Source organism: Semicossyphus pulcher, unplaced genomic scaffold (assembly GCF_022749685.1).
Source record: "Semicossyphus pulcher isolate SPU_LCO1_2020_fin unplaced genomic scaffold, fSemPul1.0.p SCAF_4, whole genome shotgun sequence".
NCBI classification, from domain to species: Eukaryota; Metazoa; Chordata; class Actinopteri; order Labriformes; family Labridae; genus Semicossyphus; species Semicossyphus pulcher.
In genome coordinates, this window is record NW_027211715.1 from 31,333,456 (window position 1) to 31,356,119 (window position 22,664).

Genomic DNA, 22,664 nt, shown 5'->3' on the forward strand with positions numbered 1-22,664 from the left:
AGAGTGTAGCGCAAGCAATTCTGCAGAGAACTACCTGCCAGTCTGATTGGAGGTCCAGCATTATCTGATTGTATTTCTGGCGCTGCTGGAACCCAGCACAGGCTTAATACTCGGGAGAGATGGGAAGGATAGGAAAGGGGTTCGGCTGAGGTCAAAAAGTGGGAAGAGGAGAAGGAAAGAAAATAAGGAATCTGTAATTAGAAAAAAAAAGAGTTCAGAGGCTGGATGGAGAGAACCAGAGAGAGGAGGGAAGGGGCCACTACAAGCGAGGGAGGTGAGAGTATTAGCAGTTGGGAGAAGAAGGGAAGGAGTCAGTAATGAGAAAAAGAAGTAAGGAGGGGACAATGAGGGGAACAAGATGAAGGGTGATGGGGGTGAGGGGATTAGCAGAAGCAGTAAGGAAGGGATAGGAAGAAAGGAAACAGGAAGTGTTTGAAGGAAGAAGCCTGGCAGGACCCGGGGGAAGGATGGATGGATGCTGGGGAGAGAGGGAGGGCTCAGGGGCAGCGGAGCCCCAGCAGGTCGCCGTAATGTGAGCAGCAGAGGCTGAGATAATTCCCCAGGACTTTGGGCTCCAGGAGACGCGAGTGGCTGAGTCCACAGTGGGAGGGAGATAAGGCAACCGAGTCTCCACTGACTGCAACTAACTGTTCTTTCCTCCCGAATGGGGAGAAAGGAAACTTTACGATGTCTCGACGCAGAAACTCCCAAAGATTAACTCCTCCTGTGGCAGACTTCCAGTGCTTTAATACTTATAGGAGGAGTGATGAAAGAGTGTTTCTTTCCTTCTACTATCTTTTAATCTCAGGACCCAGCAGCGTTTCTCTCCCAGCTTCCTCCCGGCCAGTGTGCTGCCAATGTGTCTGTGAGAAACAAAGAGAGAGACCCTGCAGCTGTGCTGTGGTATACTACAGTAAATGTTTTACAATGCTGCCATCATTTAAGTCAAAGCTTATCAGTGAACAATATGTTAAGATGTACACTGGTTAGCACTTATCTTCCTCTAAGCAGGGTTAGATTCATTCCTCTGAACAGATTCTGCAAATGAATACAGAATCTGCAGGCGAGAGGGCGACAGGGTTTTTGTGTCAGAAGCATGCTAGACTCCATTTGCAGTCTGAACAATACTGACCAATCATATCTGAGGAGAACAGTCCATGTGGAGAGCAATAGAGGCAGAATGCATCGGCCGAAATGCAATCCCAGAAAACAAAGTGACATCATCATTCTGAACTGAACAAAACTTAAAACTAGCGAATGGGACCATAAATAAGAAACATGATGATTGATGTGATTAATTAACTGCGACATAGAGTTGTTATGTCATCTGCTTCATACAATCTCACTTCTTTTAACAGTGGAGTCGCCCCCTGGTGGCGATTGGACAGGATGCAGGTTAAAGGCACTTTTGCACCAGCTTCACTTTTGCAACCAGAGGAACAAATGCAATGCCAATTACAATTGTTGCATGAGAAAGGGAATACATTAACATCCATTAGATCAAAAGGAAACTGTAAAAATGTTTGTTTGTTTGTTTACAAGAAAACTCCTGTAATCACCAACATCGCTCATCATTGTTGTTTAAATCTGTTAATTCCATAATCAAGCGTGACTACAAACATCTGTTTCCTGCCTCTCACGTGTTAGCACTAGCTGCTTGTATCCGTTTTACATCAGACTAAATAGACTTTTAGGCCATTATTTGAGCAAAAGAAGTAATTTTAAACGTCACCTCGGGCTCTGGGAGATTGTGTTTTTCATTACTTACTGACATTTTAGAGACTTAAGAGACTAATCAATGGTGAGAATAATTAGATGCAACCATAATTACACGGCATGTTTGTTAAATGTCTTTAATAAACTGGGTTGTGGATCAGTATTTCCTGAATTCTTTGCAAAAGGCCCCAGAAACCAAACTGTGGAGTCTGTATTATATCACCTAAATGATCTCACTGAAGTAATGTCCACTTGGCCTCAAGTTTGCTGTGTATCAGATAATGTTTGTTACTCTCAGGGTGGAAAGCTCAAATGCTGCTATGATGTCATGCTGCTCTGTTCCAGGATGTCCATCCATCCATCAATTATCTATACCGCTTATCCTGTTCAGGGTCAACCTCACATCCACACCTACGGGTAATTTAGAGTCATCAATGAACCTAAGGAGCATGGCTTTGGAGTGTGGGAGGAAGCCGGAGTACCCACACATTCACGGGAGAACTCCACAGAGAGGCCCCCTACGTCCAAACCAGGGTTCGAAGTAGGAACCCTCTAGCTGTGAGGCGACAGTGCTAACCACTGCACCACCGTGCAGCCTGTTCCAGGATGCTAATCATATAAATGTATGCAAAAGACACTGGATGGTAAATACTCAGAGCAACATGGGGCCATATTTCAATTAAAAAAAAACATATTTGATAACATACTAGCTACAGTCAGACAACAGCTAATGGTAGCATTTAGCTCAGGAGTCTCCAGCAGGTAGCTCGCGAGCTACCGGTAGCTGGATTTTTGTAACTTGCCAAGAGGTTTACAGAATCCGACGACAATTAATGCACCTTGAAAGCCTCTTCCCACTTCAATTTAATCTAATACACAGATGTCCCCTCCACTCCAATACAAAATAATAGGAAAGGCCGATCAGCTGTCAATAAAAAACCGAACCAATCACAGCAATGTTGCAGCAACCTCCATCGACATGTCGGGCCAGTTATCCTGTACGCTAGTGGAGCTAAGGTGAGGCTTTCGGTGCGATTAGCCCGTTCATCCAGATTTATGACGGACAATGAAGGTGGCCACGGCAAGAAAAAGCAGAACACATACTATCTCCACGGGGAGCGGGAACGTTTTTATTCACGGATGTGAAGGACAAGCATGTGTGTCTCATCTGTGGTACCAACGTTTCAGTCGACAGAAGAATCAACACGGGGCGCCGCCAGCAATTACTGTGATGTAATGCAAGTAGCTCTTGACCACAAAGGTTGGAGACCCCTGATTGAGCCTCTTCCAAGTAGTTAAATGATAATTGATAATTGGCTTACAACCTGGAATACAGCAGTCCAACTATTATAACTCTAAATAAGGGGGTCATACAAGGAAAATGGCCACTGTGGGAATAAGGAGAATATTAAATAAAAGGCCTTAAAACTCTATTTTGTTCGAGGATCAATCTATGACGTGCATGCAATCAAATCAATACAAACTAAGCGATACAACAAAAACAGTGGTGCCTTCAGGGCCTGTGATGAGCTGGGACTTCATGGTCGAGGTCGGGAAATCAGCCGTGCCTCACCTGAACCTGCAGCCCTCTCCCTCACTCCTCACTGTGCATTATCTTTATAAATCAGTGTGCACATGTGACCACTAGATGGAGTCAGATTCCTGGTCTTATCAAATGTACAGTAACAGCCTCACATGACAAACAGCACAACAGTAAATGACGTTTAACGGCAGGTCTAAGAGTCAACATCTGAAAGGTAACTGGTGTTTAAAAGAAACCACATTATACAGGTTGCATTTTGTGGTTTGTTTTCATCTTTGGCGCCTTTTTATCTTCATCTGTGTAGCTACTTATTATGTATCATAATGTAATTGCTGTTATTACAGCATATTAGGTCAGCAGTCATTGAAGGTCATTTAAAGTGCTTGGGATTTTCATTCATATTTAGTTAAAAGTTATACTCTTTTTACACTGTAACAATGTGTGAAAAGTGTGTGAAAGAGTCCTGCTGACAAACAGAACAGACAGTGTGATGCTTCTGTGAGGGACTTGTGTCCGTAGACAGAGGACAGTGTAATAGGAAGCTGCCCGTCCGACTTCCCCCTGAATCTGCCCCAGCCTCGTGTCCCTCGTCTGCTGCAGCTGTTTCACTTCCACACAGTCTTCTACTGAAACTCTTGCAACAGTGAAGCCCCCACCCTGCCAGCCAGCGGAGGGACAGCGACGGTTCACTGGAACCTCAACAGCGGCTGAGAAGCATGCATCACTTTGGAGGAACAGATGATGGCTTGTATGACGAAGGTGTAAAGGTCAAAAGCTTCTACAAGCAGCATCTAATAATGTTGAATAAATACCTTTTTCTCCCTTCGTGACGATGTGAGTTTGTCAAACAACCTGATCCTACAGAATTATATGAAATGACCGCAACCTCTTAACACGGCATTATGTGGATTGCATGTGAACGCATGCCGACACAGAAACAATGGCTGGATGGGAGAAAGCCTTTCTAAAGATATGATTAACAATGTGACACGGTTGCAGTTTGGTCAGCTTTAGGCAACAAAACTAGGGTTATATTTAACGGGTAAAATAAGTGTTTCTTTTTCTTATGTGTGGATATAAGAAACATTATGAACCTAAGAAAAGAAACTTTTTATTATGCGACTGATAAAAGGTAAATAAGTCGACACTGACTTCTGGTATAATAGAGTGTTTGAACTCCGGTTTCATGGGTGGGACTCTATGTGACCTATTCATCGCCCCAGAGTGCCTTTGAAAGTAGACCTTTCGTGACCTTTCATTGACCTTGTTTCGGTGGTGCTGACATGGTATTCAAACACAAACATGCTGTCATGCGGTATTAGGACGTCGCGGTCATTTCATGTATTTTTGCGAGAACACACTGACTTGACATGATTTTGCGTCGGCCATGTTTTTCTGTTCCAGTCACACACACACAAAAATGGAAACTCCAAATGGAACTGAATGGAATCAGGTCACCACCACAGCTTTAGTACACTTCAAAGCAAAAAGATTCAGCACAATGCTTCTTTAATCACAAGAAATCCACAACTTCCTCCGGGACAGCCCTGTAGCTCGTACATGCAGTCTTACTCGTGACACCATCAGTGTTCTAGGAAGAACACGAACGTTATCATTTAGATTGTATATGAGCATCTACCTCACAATCTAAGCTGTTCAATGGACCTTAAAGGGCCAGTTCACCGATTTTCAACCTCAGTCCTATCACGCTATTATGGGGACCTAATGCCATTATGGTAGGGAACACTTTGGCTCTGTGCCTTTGGAGGACGCTATCCACTTCTCCGAAGGGCCCTGGAAAACCAGCCAGGGAGCTCGCTAAACTACTCTTCCTCAATAGGACGCCCACCTCCGATGTCATGTTTCATTCAAAATCGTCAGGTTTGAAATGTAGCCTGCAGACCTGAAGATTTTTTAGATGATCCACCGGAATATTCTCGTCCTAGTTCGGATTCTGTACCACTCTGAGTGCTGGGTGTTGTAGGAACGTAGAATGGGCGAAACCACAAGCTGTTTGTACAACTTTCTCCACAGCTATGGCGCCAATTTCGAATATTATTGCTTCTATCGATTACAGAGAACACCATCTTTGACTGACAGTGGGGAGAACTGCTCCTTTAACCATATGAAAACGAAATTTTTTAAACTTAAACACAGCCATCCATCATCCAACCTCTTATCCTTAAAAAACAAAAACCTAAACAGACTTCCTCTGGCATTTGATTCATCTGAACTTTTGACATGTTCCCACCAGGCAGTTCTCTTTACTCAAACATTTTATGTGTAAGAACTGTTTAAGGAACGAGGCTACGTCAAAATAAAAGAAACAGAATTTCGTACATTTTAGAGGAAATTTGATGTAGAAAGACTTCTCAAAGTCCTCACTTCCCTTCCTTTAGCTGGTTACTCGCTTGAACTTGTCACTCATACAGATGAGATGTCTAACTTTGCCCTGGGTGATAGAAAAGCTTGTTTCAGAGACAGGAGGGAGTCAGGCAGGAGCACACAGGGTCAGGCAGACACAGACTCGTTACAGCGGCCTGTAATCCTCGGGAAACCTCAGCAAGATCAACAGAAAATTGCTCTGTGTACTCTCCCGCAATCCCTCACTTCAACTGGCACACCTTCATGCGTGACTCCGAGCATGATGGGATGTCAAACGCCCAATTATTCCAGGGACCAGATTTGTTTTGGGTTATCAGTATTCATCTTTTTCACAGGCCTGATTTCCATAAGCAAACACAGGCAGTTGTTCCTCACAGTATGAACCGTTTTCAGAGAGAATTCGATCTGAATCACCCACCTTCCTATGATACGATTGTGTGTCTGATGACTCTGATAACCGAAGATCTTGTCTCGATTCACCTTTCTCGCACGTACAAACACTCGTTGCTACCAACTTTAGATAAGCCTGAGCTCGATTTGATAAAAGATAAGTCAGTAAAATCAGATATACAACTGCACCACACAGTCAAGCAAATACAGAACCTATACACGCACCAGCACACACAAAAAATACATCATATATCGTACAGAACATACAGTACTAAGTAGGCCATAATTAATCCTGCCAGAGTATGAACACACTGCTTGTTTTTAATTAGATAACATCACATGTTTTAACGTTGGAGTTAAGCAGCATATTCGTCACAAATCAAACAAAAGTGAAAGCGCTGTACTTCTCAATAGTCTGCCGTTGCCGTGCAGTTTATTATTGCTGCCGTAAGCATTCATATCTCACAAAGCACACTTCCTGTCAATCAGCCGGGCCACGTCTGATGAAACACTTCATGATTTTCCATTATTATGCAACTTATGTCCCAACAGCTCCGCTGCAAACATCTGAAAGTTGGTGTTATATAGTCGTCTGGTGAAAGGAGGATATTGCTGACAATCAGGGGAAATTCTGCTGTTGTGAATACGCTGCAAAGTTATACGTCATATGTTACAAATGCTCAAAATTGTGGGTCCAACAAAAGTGAACGGCTGAATTTTGAATATGAAATGGTTGCTGAATAGTTTCTGGTCTTTGTTCAAAAACGTGAATTAAACATTTGTCATCTTGTAACAAGGAAAAGTCACAGACAGTTTGACTTATCACTGGAAATAGGTCCACTTACTTCTGGAGCTTTCAACCATATAACGCAGTCCTTATCATAAGAACTAGGATGCGAAGAATAATGTGAAGTTTTAACATCTACACCTCTAAGACGAGACAAACTTTATTAACAGTTAAAGACAGAGTGATGCAGATGAAAGCTCCAGATAAAACAGGAAAGCGCTCAAGTTTTGTGTTCTACTCTTTGTGTTGCTAACTTACAAAGACGAACAGAATCAGATGGGTTTAGCCTGGCGTAACAAGGATAATCCAACACAAAAAGAATTATAGCCAATGTAAGCTAAGTAGTATTTGCTTTCAGCTGAGTCCTCTATTTGGACATTAGCTCAAGTTACTACAGCTGAATTTAAACTTGAGCTCCCTGAAGAACGAGTTTTATCACAACGGATGGAAGGAAACTGTGCTAACAAGAGAGCTAGCTAGCTTTGTGTACCTGTTAGCTATATTAAAGCCGAGCTGAAACGGCATCTAGCTTCCGTTATCATCATTAGAGGGATTTGATTTGATGGTTGAGAAGTAGGCGTAGACAGACATTCTCCACAGCGCAGTAGCTAGCTAACTGACGTGTTCTTGGTGCTCTGCGGCTAAATGTTGCAGATTGATTGGTTGAAATTGTTTGGTGCTAACTTACGTAAGCACGGGTGAAATTTAGTTTTACCGGAAGAAAAAATGATCGGATTTTGATATAAGAATACGAAGAAATGGATTTTGTGTATTTTTTCTGTATTTTTTTTGGCCTATATTGTCAAATAGATTCACAATATTACCGGGGATGTGATCTAAAAGGATTAAAATGACATTTTTCATTTCACCTCGACTTTAAATATTATTTTCAAACCATTGGGTCATTGGTGTGTCCACCTAAAAGACAAAGAAACATCTGTTTGTAAAAGTATAACCTTATAACGTGTGACTTAAAGCTCCTGTGAGGAACTTTCAGTTTGTCGATTTTGGCGCCCCTGTGGACAAAGCCGTACCTCTTATCTCTTTGCTGTTTTATCCTGTACATGCTTAAGTGGTGTTTTTTAACAAATAATCTCATCCTGCTTTCTTTAACAGTCGTATGTGTCACTCACTTTAAATTTCTTCCCTGGAAAATGTAAACAAAGGCAGCGTGCAGTTCAATACATTCGTGCAGTTCGCTTCGTCTGACACCAACCACCCACCAGCTTTTTCAGGCATTAAAAATATTCAATTCATTTCAGTCTGTTTCATATCTAGTGAAAAACTCCTCACAGGAGTGTTAATTTGACAAGTCTGAAGTTAACAATAGACTCATCGGTTACCAAACAGTGCAACAGGCATTGTCATGGTGCACTATCACTGAAACCGATAATGACAAACCCTGAAAGTTTTTCTTGAATGTGATTGCCAAATAAATATTGCTTTGAAGAGCACAGACAGGTGTGAACGAGCCGTGTTGAAACAGAATGTGACGATAAAAATGTAATCAAGTGAGGCGGGGACGAGGAAGTGGTGTCTACAACCTGATCAGTAAAAATGTGGCTCTTAGCACACCTTGTTTTGAGGTTCAGGTAACATTCGTTAATCATGCATATCACATGTCTCCATTTGAACCACAGTCAGCATTTTTTCCACCTGAAATGATTCATTTTGTTTTGTTTTCTTCATGCTGTCACTACAGAACAGAGTCAGGCATTCATACTGTAACCAGATCGTCTATGAATGCCAATAGACTGGAACAAAGCTGCAGAATGCGGTCAGAACACTTCTTCCATCACAACTGACATTAACCAGATGATGGATGGAAAATTACAGTTTTGAATAGTCGAAATTTTTTGAAGCAAAAGAGGAATGGTCAGCCAGAGTGTTACTTTAGTTCATGATAAAAAAGACAACATTATACTGTACATGTGCCATTTCTCTTCCCATGACACATTTATGGAGTTATGTTAAAGCCAATGTTGACTTTATTCTAGTTACTTTCACACATTAGTAATCCAGCAACAAACACTATGAATATGTTTAAGATATATAATGTCTGCCAACATTAAACTGGTAGTTAAGAACTCAATGTAAGATGCAATCTTGGCCCGACACTTCATCCTCCAGCATCTGGACTCAGCAGGAACCTATGCCAGGATGCTGTTTGTGGATTTCAGCTCTGCCTTTAACACGATCATCCCGGCTCTGCTTCAGGACAAGCTCTCCCAGCTGAACGTGCCTGACTCCACCTGCAGGTGGATCACAGACTTCCTGTCTGACAGGAGGCAGCACGTGAAGCTGGGGAAACACGTCTCTGACTCCAGGACCATCAGCACCGGCTCCCCTCCTTCTTTCCCCTCTGCTCTTCTCCCTGTACACCAACAGCTGCACCTCCAGTCATCAGTCCGTCAAGCTCCTGAAGTTCGCGGACGACACCACCCTCATTGGACTCATCTCTGGTGGGGACGAGTCTGCCTGCAGGTGGGAGATTGACCATCTGGTGACATGGTGTGGTGAGAACAACCTGGAGCTTAATGCTCTGAAGACAGTGGAGATGGTTGTGGATTTTAGAAAGACAGCAGCCACCCCCACCCCCATCACCATCAGCGACTCCACTGTTTCCACTGTGGAGTCGTTCGGCTTCCTGGGGACCATCATCAGCCAGGACCTCAAGTGGGAGCTGAACATCGGCTGAACAAAGGGACAGCAGGGGATGTACTTCAAGTTCAAGAAGTTCAACCTGCCAAAGACAATGATGGTGCACTTCTACACCGCCATCGTTGAGTCCATCCTCACCTGCTCCATCACCGTCTGGTACGCTGCTGCTACTGCCAGGGAAAAGGGCAGGCTGCAGCGTATCATCCGCTCTGCAGAGAGGGCTGCAATCGGCCATCTCTCAAGGACCTGTACACCTCCAGGACCCTGAGGCGTGCAGGTAAGATTGTGGCCGACCCGTCTCACCCCGGTCACAGACTCTTTGAGACCCTCCCCTCTGGCAAGAGGCTGCGCTCCATTGGGACCAAAACCTCCCGACACAAGAACAGTTTCTTCCCCTCTGCTGCCAGCCTCGTCAACAAGGTGTGTGTAAACCTACTTGGCAATAAACATCGATTCTGATTCTGATTCTTAAATAAAAAGCCAAATAGTGCCTCACAAATGGCTTTTTGTCCAATTTAACCATGACAATTAAATTCCTGACGTTCACAGTCACCTGTGTCTACCATGAAAAATGTAAGAGCAGTAGAACAAGAAACACATTGTTCTGTTGAGTGAAACGTGTTGTGCTTTCAGTCATCAACTATTTTCCACTGCTGTGCCAGCCGCTGAACAAGTGGAAATCAACCAACAGGGTGATGAGAGAATGACTCACTCATTCATCTTTGATTCAAGTGTCTGCCACTTTAATAGAAGTATTGTGACAGACTGAAAAGGGCTATGCTGCAGAGCCGCAGTGATTCGTAAGCGTTACTGGCAGCTGTTAAAGTGGACGTGTCCTACATTGCATTTCACCAGTGTCGCACCCATCAGTGAAACTATGATTGATGGCTCAAATCTTTCAATTTGAAATTGAATTGTATAATCACTTGATTCTATACAGGCTGGTGGAAGCAGGGGAGTGTCCGTTACTCCATCTTTTTCAGTTCTTTTTGTGGTGGGTCTTTAAAGGCTTAACAACTTCTTAAAGTTCATTTTGGAAAAGCAAAATCATCAGACCTCAGAAGTAGTGGTTCCAACCTCAGGGTCATGGACCCTAAAGTGGTCACATGATTACTCTGAGGGGTCACGAGGTGATTAAAAAGACAAGAAAGAAGACAAACATCTCTATTAAACAAGTCTTTGTGTATTTTTGAAATAAGCTTTTTGAAATTGTTGCCTTTCGACATTAAGTGCTGGAAGGTCTAACTTCAGGAAGACTGTAACACAGGAGCATCACTGATTGGTGGAACTGCTCACAGCTTAAGACCTATGCAACCGGTGTTAAAAGGTGAGAAGAAACCAAACCAAAAAAAAATGCTGGTAATCAGACTGCGAGAGGAAATTGATGAAATCATTTGAACAGTTTGAAATAAGAACAAACCTATGAAGCAAACGACATCCTGTGTCCAGTTTCAACACAATCTGACTCAACTGATATGGATCCCTGAGATAAACTGGTTGACTTCTGTACTTTCCGTTTTGGCCATTTGCATTTCATTGAGAAACAAGAAGTGGTGTCTAAAATAGAAAATGTCATAAGGCGGGCGATTGCACACTTGAAAAATGTAATAATCGAACCATTGTTGTCAAGACCAGAAATACACCTCAGTGCAGCTGAACAATTGAAATATAAGAACCTAAAAAACAAAACAAAGCAGTGTCACAGTTAATCAGGATAATCCACAAACCCCGCTGTGAAGATTACCAGATAATCCCACATGGGAAACACACAATAACACAATAGGTTAAGTGAGAAAATGTGTTTTGTCTTTGTTTTTACATTTCTAGTAAAGGCAAAAGGTAAAAAGAGCAGGAAATCAACTTTATCATGTTTTAGTTTTTCAGTAAAACCAGTTAGAAAAACAAACACATGATTGTTGTGAGCAAACGTACCAAGATGTGAGGTCACAGAGGCAGCAAGTAAGTCAAACCACCATCAAAAGTCCTGTCAGCTACTGCTGGTCAAGCTTTCTGTTGGAACACATGCAGTTTGCAATGGTGTCAGATTTACCAGTCAAAGTTATTAGGATTTTGTGAATCAATAGTTTTTTACTTTCAGCCAGTTTAGGCTCTATGTTTTTTACAATGTGCGGACTGCAACCATCAATTTTGCCTGTTCTAGAAACAGATATTTTATCAGCTGTAGTAGGTAGGTAGGCTTTAAATTGAATCCCAAAGTTCAGTTTAATAAGCAGTATCCAACTTCCTTTACAATATTTGTAATGTTAGCTCGTAGAACTGGATCTTAAACGACAAGCTTCCACACAATCATGAAATATCACACAATGGATGTGTTATTGAGAACGGGGCCTTTTTTTCAGTAACGCTCAGTTCTTAGATGCTAGTTAGCAAGACATGCTAATGACAGCAGCTTACATCAGCAGGATAAATGTTTTGTTTGTGTTTATCACAAGGCTTAAAAATAAACCAGCCTACAGAAGATACTACTGCAGCTACAGAGCATCATTATCATTTGTTTATTCACTTGAGTTATGTTACTGTCCAGCTGGAGTTTAAGTTCAAGTTTTCATTCTATTTTTGGTCCAAACCAACTTCAGATTAATAAACAAGTTAAAAATGTCACCCTTAGCAGGCAGTGAACTGAGGGGCTTTTATTTTTTGGCAATTTATCACTGAAAAGGCTGCCTGCACTGCTGAAAAAAATGATGCTGTGAGAGTCATGAGAGTGATAAGATTGAACCAAAACAGTAATTTTGCAGGCCAGACAGCTAAAGAATAAAGTGGAGCTGCAGACTCAGTGGTCAGTCACCACAATCTTCCCCTTTCACGCTGTCATTTGACACAGTTTAATTTTAACACTATAAATTATAGCTGCCGCCAACGTCGGGACTCTTTTTAACATTATGCAAATGTCAAAGAACACTTCCCTTTCACAAGGCTGACTGACCATGATTATGCTTTGAAACCTGACTTACCAAACTGTTTTGCATTCTCTGAATTTTCTCACGTCCCTGATGAAAGTACAGCTCAATCAAGCATGCAATATTAAGGGTGTAGCCCCCAAAGATTCAACTTCCGAACCTTACACGTGCCACTGCTGCAGCTCCTGCAGCTCTTGTGTGGAAATTTTGAAATCAGCCCACTTCAGCTTTCTCTTAACCACAAACACACCACCATACACAACGAAGAGACCCCTGAGGGAGTCCTGAAAAGCACCACACACACCCACATTATCACCCCAACCAAAAAACACATACAAAGCTCTGGCTTTGTGTGTGGTAAAATTTCCATTCTAGTTTCAATCTGTGTCATAGGACCTCTGACAAGAGGAACTGTGTCATGTTGTTTTGCATACAAAAATAAGAACGAAAAAGTGTTCGCACATGCAGCGTATTAATGCACGTGAGCATGAATGATATTAAAGATAAGGACTTTTCCAGAGAACTGTCTGGGTTACTTGTTTCGTTTCGGTACATGTACACACTTTTCTTTTCTGTCCTCCTGAATCTGAAAAACCTGCATCAATGCACTAATTCCAGTGGGAAATTGGTATAAGGGTTAGCATTTAAGTTCCATGCTTGTGTTTCCCTTCGCTCTTTGGTTCTTGCTGAATCTGTTGCATTACTTTATATGATGAGATGTTGTCAACAAATTCTATGTTACTTTCATTGTCAAAAAAGGCTGAATAATAACCTAACACAGCGAGGCAATGTGGCTTTAAAAAACAGTATTCAATGCAATGTTTTTTGGACAACAATGGAGACAGCGGACAGTTGAATGACTCTTTGGCAACAAAAGCAAACATCACTCGTCTTGATTCCATAAGATTTCCTGACAAGAGGCAAAATATAGAATATCACTTATCGATAACAGTCTTGACTGATTCTTGGGACGGTGAAACTCTTTGCAGGTTTATTCAGAGAATTTGACACATCCACACCTTTTTCCTGGAAGCCAATGTTCTATTTGCTTGATGTGTGTGTGTGTTTCAGTTGACTCGGCATGTTTGTGCGTGCATGGATGCACGTATGTGTATTTGCATCTGTTGTTGGTTTCTGGTGAGATAATTCAGATAGACAGTAAAATAATTAGTCTATATTCTATTATAAACAATGTTGATTCATTTGATTAAATTTAACTTATTGCAAACTTTGTTGCAGAAGTGAATGTAATGTGCTTAATACCTGAAAATGAAGGTACCCACTCACTTTGTATCTGCATCATGACCCAACACAAGCAAAGAGATTAAAGGCATCAAACTCTGGGAGTTTTCACCTTTATTTAGCATCTCTCCAACTCTCACTGGAATTTTACAGCTGTGAGTCAGTAACAACAGTAACTGAGTCTAAGGAGCAGCCGGCTGTCTGCTTATCTAAAAGGTATTTAGAAACCTGTACCAGCAGGCCCCCCGCGTCACAGATGTACACCTTTCCTCCCAGGATTAGGGCGAGTGCTGAGGGGAAAGAAACCACAACAGACTATTATACCTGCTTAGAGGAGCAGGGATGTTAAAATGCCGAAACTTTTGTTTTCACGGATACGATTTTATGAAATTAAGGATTTAATGCAAAATGTGAAGCGGCCCAAAAGGTGAGCCAGACACACAAAAGATATTGAGCATGATAATAAGTAATGGTTTGAGTAAGGTAGACAAGATTGAACTATTTTACACTGGATTAAACTTTACATTATTTTACATCACAATGTCTAACTTCGTTTGTTTTGCAGAATTGATATTGTTCTTAGTCGAAAGAGACGTAAGAAGGACGTCCAGAGTCTCATGGAACAACAAATAAAAGATGAGACATATCCTTCAAAAGTCAGGTAGAATATGTTTTACCATTAAAGATATTTATACTTAGGGCTTTTGATTATGATGAATATAAACACTTAAGTCTCTTGTTATATCAGTTGGCAGACTGACCATGAACTCCACCCAACGCTGGAAAAACTGCTTCAGGATAAAAGTAAGAAACTTTTGTTTTCACGGATACGATTTTATGAAATTAAGGATTTAATGCAAAATGTGAAGTTATCTTCTTTTCATCTTTTGGAAATCATATTTAATATGTGTTTTTTTCTGATTTTATAAATAACTTATCCTATTGGTCTTCCTAATGACATTAAATCAATGAATTAATACTAAAATTAGACCCTTCCCTCTCCACAGAATGTTTAGCAGCATTCCGGTCCTTCCTGCAGTCGGAGTTCAGCGAAGAAAACATCGAGTTCTGGCTCACGTGTGAAGACTTTAGGTCGACCACGTCACCAGACGATCTTCACTGGAAAGCCGAGAAGATCTACCAGGAGTTCATCGAGCCTACGGCCTGCAGAGAGGTCAGTCTGTCGGACAATTACAATAAACTCTTAATTCCTGTTTTGTACATTGCAGCATACTATAGTGTGATAAATGTTAACCTATATATACACTATTTCCCCCTAATTGGTATTACAAAACAGGGAAAACTGATGTTGCAAGAGCATGAGATTTAAAAGCGCCTCATATTTGCAAGAAGATTGAGTAAAAGTCTCACATGGATGAAGAAACTTAAAAACCACATGTCTCAACTTCCACTGCCTTGGGTGGAAATACATCCTGTGGGGTGTGGTTCAACAGCATCAACTCATCTACCCAGAATAATGACCACATTAATGTAACCTAGTTCAAATGTATTTTCTGAACTCAGAGCTTGATCCAAAGAGGAACTGGCTAACGGAAATCAACTGTATGGGCCATATTACAGCAGAAGCACAGTGTTATGCTCAACTGTTATGCTAGTTTCCGACTGACACAGTTGTCATTTTCACGCCTGGAGCCCACGTTGTCTAGCAACCAAATGTGTTTGCGCTAATCTCTGAGCCCATAGTCCTGTTGGTTCTTAGAATGAAGTATTGCAATACCGAGCAATATTGAGCAAGCAGAAAGTAACTGACCAACAAAGAACTGGTCAAAAGTATTTTATTGCCATTTAAAGGGAACATCAAAGATGTAAGCTGTGTCCCAATCCAGGGGCTGCAGCCTTTGAAAGCCATATTTGTGTCACAGCGGCGCGTCAAACGCAGTCCCAATTTAAAGGCTCCTTCAGATTCAGCCGACAAATGCATCCTCCTCCTACCGGGCCACGAAAGATCCATCAGGTGCATCCTTTGCTGCCCAACATATGAGATGGCGGACTCTTACGCGGCCGAAAGAATAAACTTTAAGATGTAAAAGTTTAAACTCAATCGAGTAGCCTTGTTGCACATGTTTACAAAAACGAAAGGGCCCTTAAAACAAATTATCCTTAAAATAAGAAGTTAAGCTACGACGTTACTTATGCTAGCTAGCTCGCTAGCGGTGTTTGGTGACGCTAGGGTTAGCGGCGGGAACAGCTGGTGACGCAAACAGGAAATGCTCCGTAGACCAGACCGTCTCATTTCAGTTCGGCTTTAGCGGTCTACGCAGGGTGTGAATGGAGCATCCTCCAGGGGCCGCCTCCTTCGCAGGCTGCAGCCTGTGGATCGCACAGCTATAGTGAGATACTCTGCTTGCAAACACACAGGAAGCCTCTCCTTTGAGATAGTGTGTGAACGGTCTTTTTACAATTTAAGAAAAGGATTAGCTTTAAAAAGAGTTATCAGATGTTAGAATCCGCTCCTCACAGCCATGAATGTATGAGGGTCATTACTTCTAGTTACATTCATTAATCTCTGAGAGTAGCCGCACTTTCAAGCATCTTATTTTTTGGCACAAAAATAACCAAGCAAACATTGCGATTATTCAAATATTGTATTTGCTGCAAGTGTTACTGAATTTGACATGTTTTCTTTTGGTTTCCTCTCTAGATCAACGTCGACCACCATATTAGAGAGAAGATCAAGCAGTCTTTGGAGAAGCCGAGCCTTTCATGCTTCGATGAGGCCCAGAGACATGTGTATCTGCTGATGGAAAGAGACTCTTGCCCCAGATTCTTGCACTCAGATGCCTACACGAGTCTGAAGCACAAATCAAGGACTCTTTGGTACATTTAACTGAGAAACAAGGCCATCCAAACACTGTATCAGCCTTAGACTGTATATAAGAAGTGGACATTGCCATATTGACATCACCCATTGGTTTGTGGACTACCCTTTTGAAACCCCAAGTTTGCCATTTTGGCCATTACCATCTTGTTTTTTGGAGCCTGAAGGGGCCTTATTTGGACAAAAGAGTGCAGCTGGTGAGAAGCAAAGGGTTAGGAAATTGCTAATATAACTAGCGCTAGCTTGGAAACTAAGGTGGAGTTGTTCACAGTAACTGATATTGATTGGGATGCTAATTTTGGCTAGCAAAAAACGGAAAATGTACTCAGCCAACTCCAGAGTGTAATTAGGTACAACCATATGCTGACCAAGGCATTTTTCTGGGTTCCTTGGTACGCCGTCAATCAAAGGTAGCCATGCATGGTTATTGTCTATTTTTACATTGAATTGAACATCACACTGTATTAAGGAAGACTTGAATACAGCAATTGAGAGATAAACTCAAAAGAAGAATGTTTACTGGGGTAATAAATCATTCAAAAATAGGGTCATTTTCTCATAGAATTCATAGAATCTGGCTTATTTTTGTAACCAGTGGAGTCGCCCCCTGCTGGCCACTTAAAAAACAACCTTGTCAGGCCCCAAGGCTGTGTCCACTTCTAATATACATTCTATGGTATAAAATGGTGCTTTTCCAATCCCCTCTTTTGCTTTTTTTTCTATCTGGCTGAAATGAAAAGTTATTTCACACTCTAAGAGAGGTGAGAGATGGTGTATCTATGAAATGTTGTGGGGAATAATAAAGCAAGTCACACAAGATAAGAGAAAAGTCATGCAAGTGAGAAAAAGGTATTAGTACGTAGAAGAGAAGGAACTGAGATGCTATGGACGAGTGCAGTTGGTGCAGTTGGTGCAGTTGTTTGGAGTTGTTTGAAACACAGTATGTGCTACCTGAAAGTCTTTGTAAGTTAAGGCGGAGTTTACTGGAAGAAAGATGATAAAGAATGATGAATAAATATGTTCTGGCATGTAGAACGAAAGGAGCAACTTTTCACAAATGGCAATAAATTCTGTTTTTCAAAATGATGACTTCTTGTCCAACTTTGGGTACATTTTACACATGGTTGTGTTACTTCCCACTTATCTCTTTTTAACCACTCATCTCACTCTGACTGTTTCCATCTCGTCAGAAGTTTTGAGACAAAGACTTATATTTATCTGACTGACTGTCTGACTGGAGGCGTGAGATGGGCATGAGTCAAAAGAAAAAAGAGAAGAGTTTCCACAGCTCACCCAGCAAGGAGATTCTGTCTCTGGTCACATGTTTGATATATCCTCTAATTAGGTGCAGAGATGACTCCAACCACCAGCAATAGGGTTTACCAAACTGGAAAGAAGTAACCCTGCAGTAACCCTTGATCCCACCCGGCTCTGTAAATGGCCTTATTCTGAAGGATTGTGCCTTAAAAAGGAGTACTGAGGCAGCTAATAATAACTCGGGGGCTTAAACGACAACACTGGAGTCATCAGACAACCTGAGGCGTAACAGATCAGCCTGAATGTGCTGCCTTGTTAGGGGAATAATCTCATCATCTACAGACAATGATGGCAGAGATACACAAATGCTGTACGTGGGGAAATAACCTGGACACAGTGTACACTAGGAAAACATAATGTGATTTATAAAAAGTATTACAAGGGGAGAGTTTGCTAAATATACTATATAACTTTAAGAGTTTTATAATATATAGATATAGCCGTGTCTTGTTGAACCTTTAAAGGCTTATTTTGTTTCTTCCAAGTCAGAAGTCAAAGATAAAAAAAAATCGACATGATGTAAAAAGGAGATATGAAAGTTAACGTCTATTGTAGTCCAGTCTATACATGCTCTTTTGTGCCCACCAAACACTTGAAGCACCACTAGTTTGAGCATAAACACTTCATACTGCTTCTGAAAGGTTTTTTTAATGTGATTTGGTGGAGACACAAAAGCCAATGGTTGTGAAAGCAAGTTTCTGTTACATTTAATGGATAAAAACAGTTACTGCTCTAAAATCAAGCTTTTCTTCATACTCTTTTATCGTTCCTGTTAACCTTAAATTAGAGCCTCAAGCACATGTTACTGTATCTTACATTCATTGAAAACATTATGACCACTGACAGGTGAAGTAAATAACATTGATTATGTCGTTACAATGGCACCTGTCAGTGGGTGGGATATGTTAGGCAGCAAATTAACATTTTGTCCTCGAAGTTGATGTGTTGGAAGCAGGAAAAAATGCAGAAGGATGTGAGCGACTTTGACAAGGACCAAACTGTGATGGCTAGACGACTGGGTCAGAGCATCTCCAAAACTTGTTGGGTGTTCCCGGCCTGCAGCGGTCAGTAGCTACCAAAAGTGGTCCAAAGAAGGAAAATTGTTGAATCGGCGACAGGGTTAAGGCGACCAAGGCTCATTGATGCGTGTGGGGAACGAAGGCAGGCCTGTGTGGTCAGATCCGACAGAAGAGCTACTGAAGCTCAAATTGCTGAAAACGTTAAAGCTGGTTCTGATAGAAAGGTGTGGTATGGGGCTGTGTAGCTGCAAACCGGTCAGGGTGCCCATGCTGACCTTTGTCCCCCACAGAAAGGGCCTCCAATGCCTCCAGGATGCACTATGGGAAGAAGACAAGCCAGCAGAGGCAGTGTGATGCTTTGGGCAATGTTCTGCTGGGAAACCTTGGGTTCTACCATTCATGTGAATGTTACTTTGACACGTACCACCTACCTAAACATTGTTGCAGACCAAGTACACCCCTTCATTTAAAAGGTATTCTCTAATGGCAGTGGTCTCTTTCAGGAGGATAATGCGCCCTGCCACACTGCAGAAATGGTTCAGGAGTGAGGACAAGGAGTTCAAGGTGTCGACTTGGCCTCCAAATTCCCCAGATATCAATCCAATCGAGCATCTGTGGGATGTGGTGGAAAAACAAGTCTGATCCATGGCCCCACCTCGCAACTCACAGGACTTAAAGGATCTGCTGCTAACGTCTTGGTGCCAGAAACCTCAGCACACCCTCAAAAGTCTAGTGGAGTCCAAGCCTCGACAGGTCAGCAAAAGGGGGACCTACACAATATTAGGCGGGTGGTCGTAATGTTATGGCTAATCGGTGTATGTAAATCTAGGGTGGTTAGTGCTGTTGCCTCACAGCTCGAAAGTTGCTGGTTTGAATCCCGGTTCAGACATTGGGAACCTTCCTGTGTGAAGTTTGCATGTTCTCCCTGTGCATGCGTGGGTTCCCTCTGGATTCCTCCCACAGTCCAAAGATATGCTTGTTAGGTTCATTGGTGACTCTAAATTGCCCGTATGTGTGAGTGTAAAAGGTTGTCTGTCTCTATGTGTCAGCTGTATAATTGACGAGCGATCTGTCCAGGGTGTACATCGCCTCTCGCCCGATGACAGCTGGGATAGGCCATCCGCGACCCTGAACAGGAGTTTAATTTAAGAAAGAATATAGTTGTCGTTGCTCTGAGTCTCTTGGGGCTACACGCTCTGAGCTTTTATTAGGCACAGCACTTCAGTTCTTCCAATGTCAAACGTCAGTAACTGTGAGTACACTGTGGTGTCAGGGGTTGTTCCTGATAAATGACAGAGGTCTCACATCTCCTGCATCACATGTCGCGCTATCCTTCACACACAATCTGTCGCTGTTTTCTCACAGCCCCGTACAGTCACCATGGCAGCGAAAAAGGAAGTGAGTACTGTCGATGGCACAGTGTTAGTGAAGACCGACACACTTGGGGAACTTCACAGATCTGGATGCAACAGGCTGATGGTAATGAAAGGGTGCTTTCTATGCCGCTGTGTTCCTCCATAAAGTAACTGTAGAGACACATTAGCATATAAAAGGGACAGCTTTCAGTTCTCAGTGTTTGGTGTCTCTTCGTAACGCCTCAGCACTTATAACCGTGTTTGGGCAAAAGAGGGAGAGCAGCATCAGTGAAGCCAAGCCAAAGGGCAGATAGTAAGAGGAAGGCCCGGGGCATCAGATGTGAGCAGGAAAGACCTGCTCAAGGCTAAAAAAAACTACATTTAATCAGGTTTCTGATAACACAGAAGTCCTCGGAGGTATTTCTAATTACCTTCTAAACCCTTGTTCTTTATGATTCCTTCAGGTTTTCTTCTTCTGTAAACCTAGTATAGGGAAATCACATGTAAAAGAGAACAGGCTGGTAGCATTTATAAAGTCTATTAAAGCAGGTCTTTACGTGTATAAAGGAGGTTTAAATCACTAATTTATTCTTTACTGAACAAGAAGCATTTTTATAAAAAAAAAAATATCTTACTGGATTTCTAGCATTGGTCCACATTGATCTGTGACGCCAACACTTAGCGTTACATTTGAATTACAACCACTCTGACAGCCAGTGTTTAGACTAACCCACAGTAGCAGGAAGCAGGAAAATCTCGTCTTGTTTTTGGCTCTTTGTTATTTCCTTGAAGGCTAAACGTGATGTTGTTGACTTTGATCTGTGGGGGAAAAAATGAATACTTTTTTAAAGCAATCAAGAATAACCAGACTAATGGGAAGTCAGAGGCCGATGGTGTGACCTTTTCCTGTTTACGTGCAAAGTTTAAAGTGCATCCTGGAGAAGTGGCTTCATTTGCAGGTATTAGAAGTCTTTACTTCTAAACCTACCATTGCAGCTTTAAACTTGATTTTTACACCAAGTGACAGTACCTCTATTGGAGTAGTTTGTTGTGGTACTCCTAAGGAGAAGGAAACAAAAAGCCAAATGCATGGCAATGGATTCTCAAGTCAATACAAACCCTCTACTTAATCAGGCCAACCCTGATTAGATCTAAACAAGAATAACAAAAACGGTTGGGTGTTTTGCAACCACGGATTTGGACTTATTTGGACTTAGATGGCCTCTTCATTCGGCACCATTTAAGCTCAGGTTTTTTCAGCGTCATTGTTGCCGTCAGAAGACCCATTGGTTCAAGCTTCAGCCCTGGCCTCTTTCCGTTGTCAGTTGTGTTACTACACTTGTTAGGATCTTCGCCTCCTATACTCAACACCTAACCCTAATCAGCCAGATCATTAGCCCAACCTCATTTAGCACAACAGTTTCGTGGAGGACCGTCCAAAACACAGCGCAAATACAATAATTTTTCAGATGTATTGTATTTCTTGCATAAGGAATTAGTACTTTTTAGATAACTAAACATCTGAAACTTCTCCCCCACAACTTTTAAACCCTTTACAAGAATTCTTTAACTTTCTAAAACTGACAACTTGACGTTCACACCAGTTGAAGCAGTGATTGAGTTGTGAAAGTTGACTAGACTCTCAAGCTTTTCTCAAATTCTTCATATACCATCACCTTATACGTCTGAAACCAAGGGCAACACTGTGAATGTTCTTAAAGGAGAGACTGTCTGAAAGAGTGTGACATCAAAACTTGAACATCCCCTCCTTATAATCTTGGCCAGTAAGAACTGCTATAAATTACTTCGGTCTGAGGCTGCCCCAGCCTTCAAGATAAGACAGAAGTTCAGGATGGGATGTTGAAGCCTTTAAATTCCAACAGCTCGTTCTTGAGCAGCCTCTGCGATGCCAGACAAAATATATCGCAGACCAGCACTGATTTGAAGGACACACACAATGTCAAAGGTCAGTGCTACTAAAGCTAATTTCAGCTGAGGCTAGCCACTCGCCAAGAAACTGTCCAGTTCGCTACAAGTTCTCACACCAAGACTCGAATCCAGGCCAAGTCTGGTTATTTCTCTTCACCCCTGTCTTCTCTCAGAGCCTTACACAACTAACAGCCTCAAACGTAAAAGACTGTGGTGCATCAAATGTGCTGACACTGGCAGTGGGATCCATGTTCTTTATTGTAGCCTCTGACCTTGCTTCCTTTTTGTAAGTTGATGTCACACTTTCTTCAATTGGCCTTACAGAAAATAACCTAAAAGTCAATGTAAGTCTGTATTCATATAATCTAAAGGACATTTTCTAACATAATAACTTCCTAATGTTGCCAATCTTTAAACCTTACCCTTGAAGGATTTGAGGGTTGGCAAAATGTCCTACTTTCTAAAGCCTTTCTACACTTATTTGAAGGCCAAATATACTGAAAACACACACACATGTATTTTATACCACCATATAAGGATTTTAGTCAGCAGTTTGAACA

General features: G+C 41.9%; 1 protein-coding gene across 1 annotated transcript; it reads left to right on the forward strand.

Moving 5' to 3' along the window:
- Positions 1-13,952: 13,952 nt before the first annotated feature.
- Positions 13,953-17,573, forward strand: LOC138607284 (regulator of G-protein signaling 21). Its single transcript, XM_069679863.1, has 5 exons — positions 13,953-14,072; positions 14,211-14,306; positions 14,394-14,449; positions 14,653-14,819; positions 16,308-17,573. The coding sequence occupies exons 1-5, from the start codon at positions 13,996-13,998 to the stop codon at positions 16,491-16,493; spliced, it is 582 nt and encodes a 193-aa protein (XP_069535964.1). The 5' UTR covers positions 13,953-13,995; the 3' UTR covers positions 16,494-17,573.
- The last annotated feature ends 5,091 nt before the right edge of the window (positions 17,574-22,664 follow it).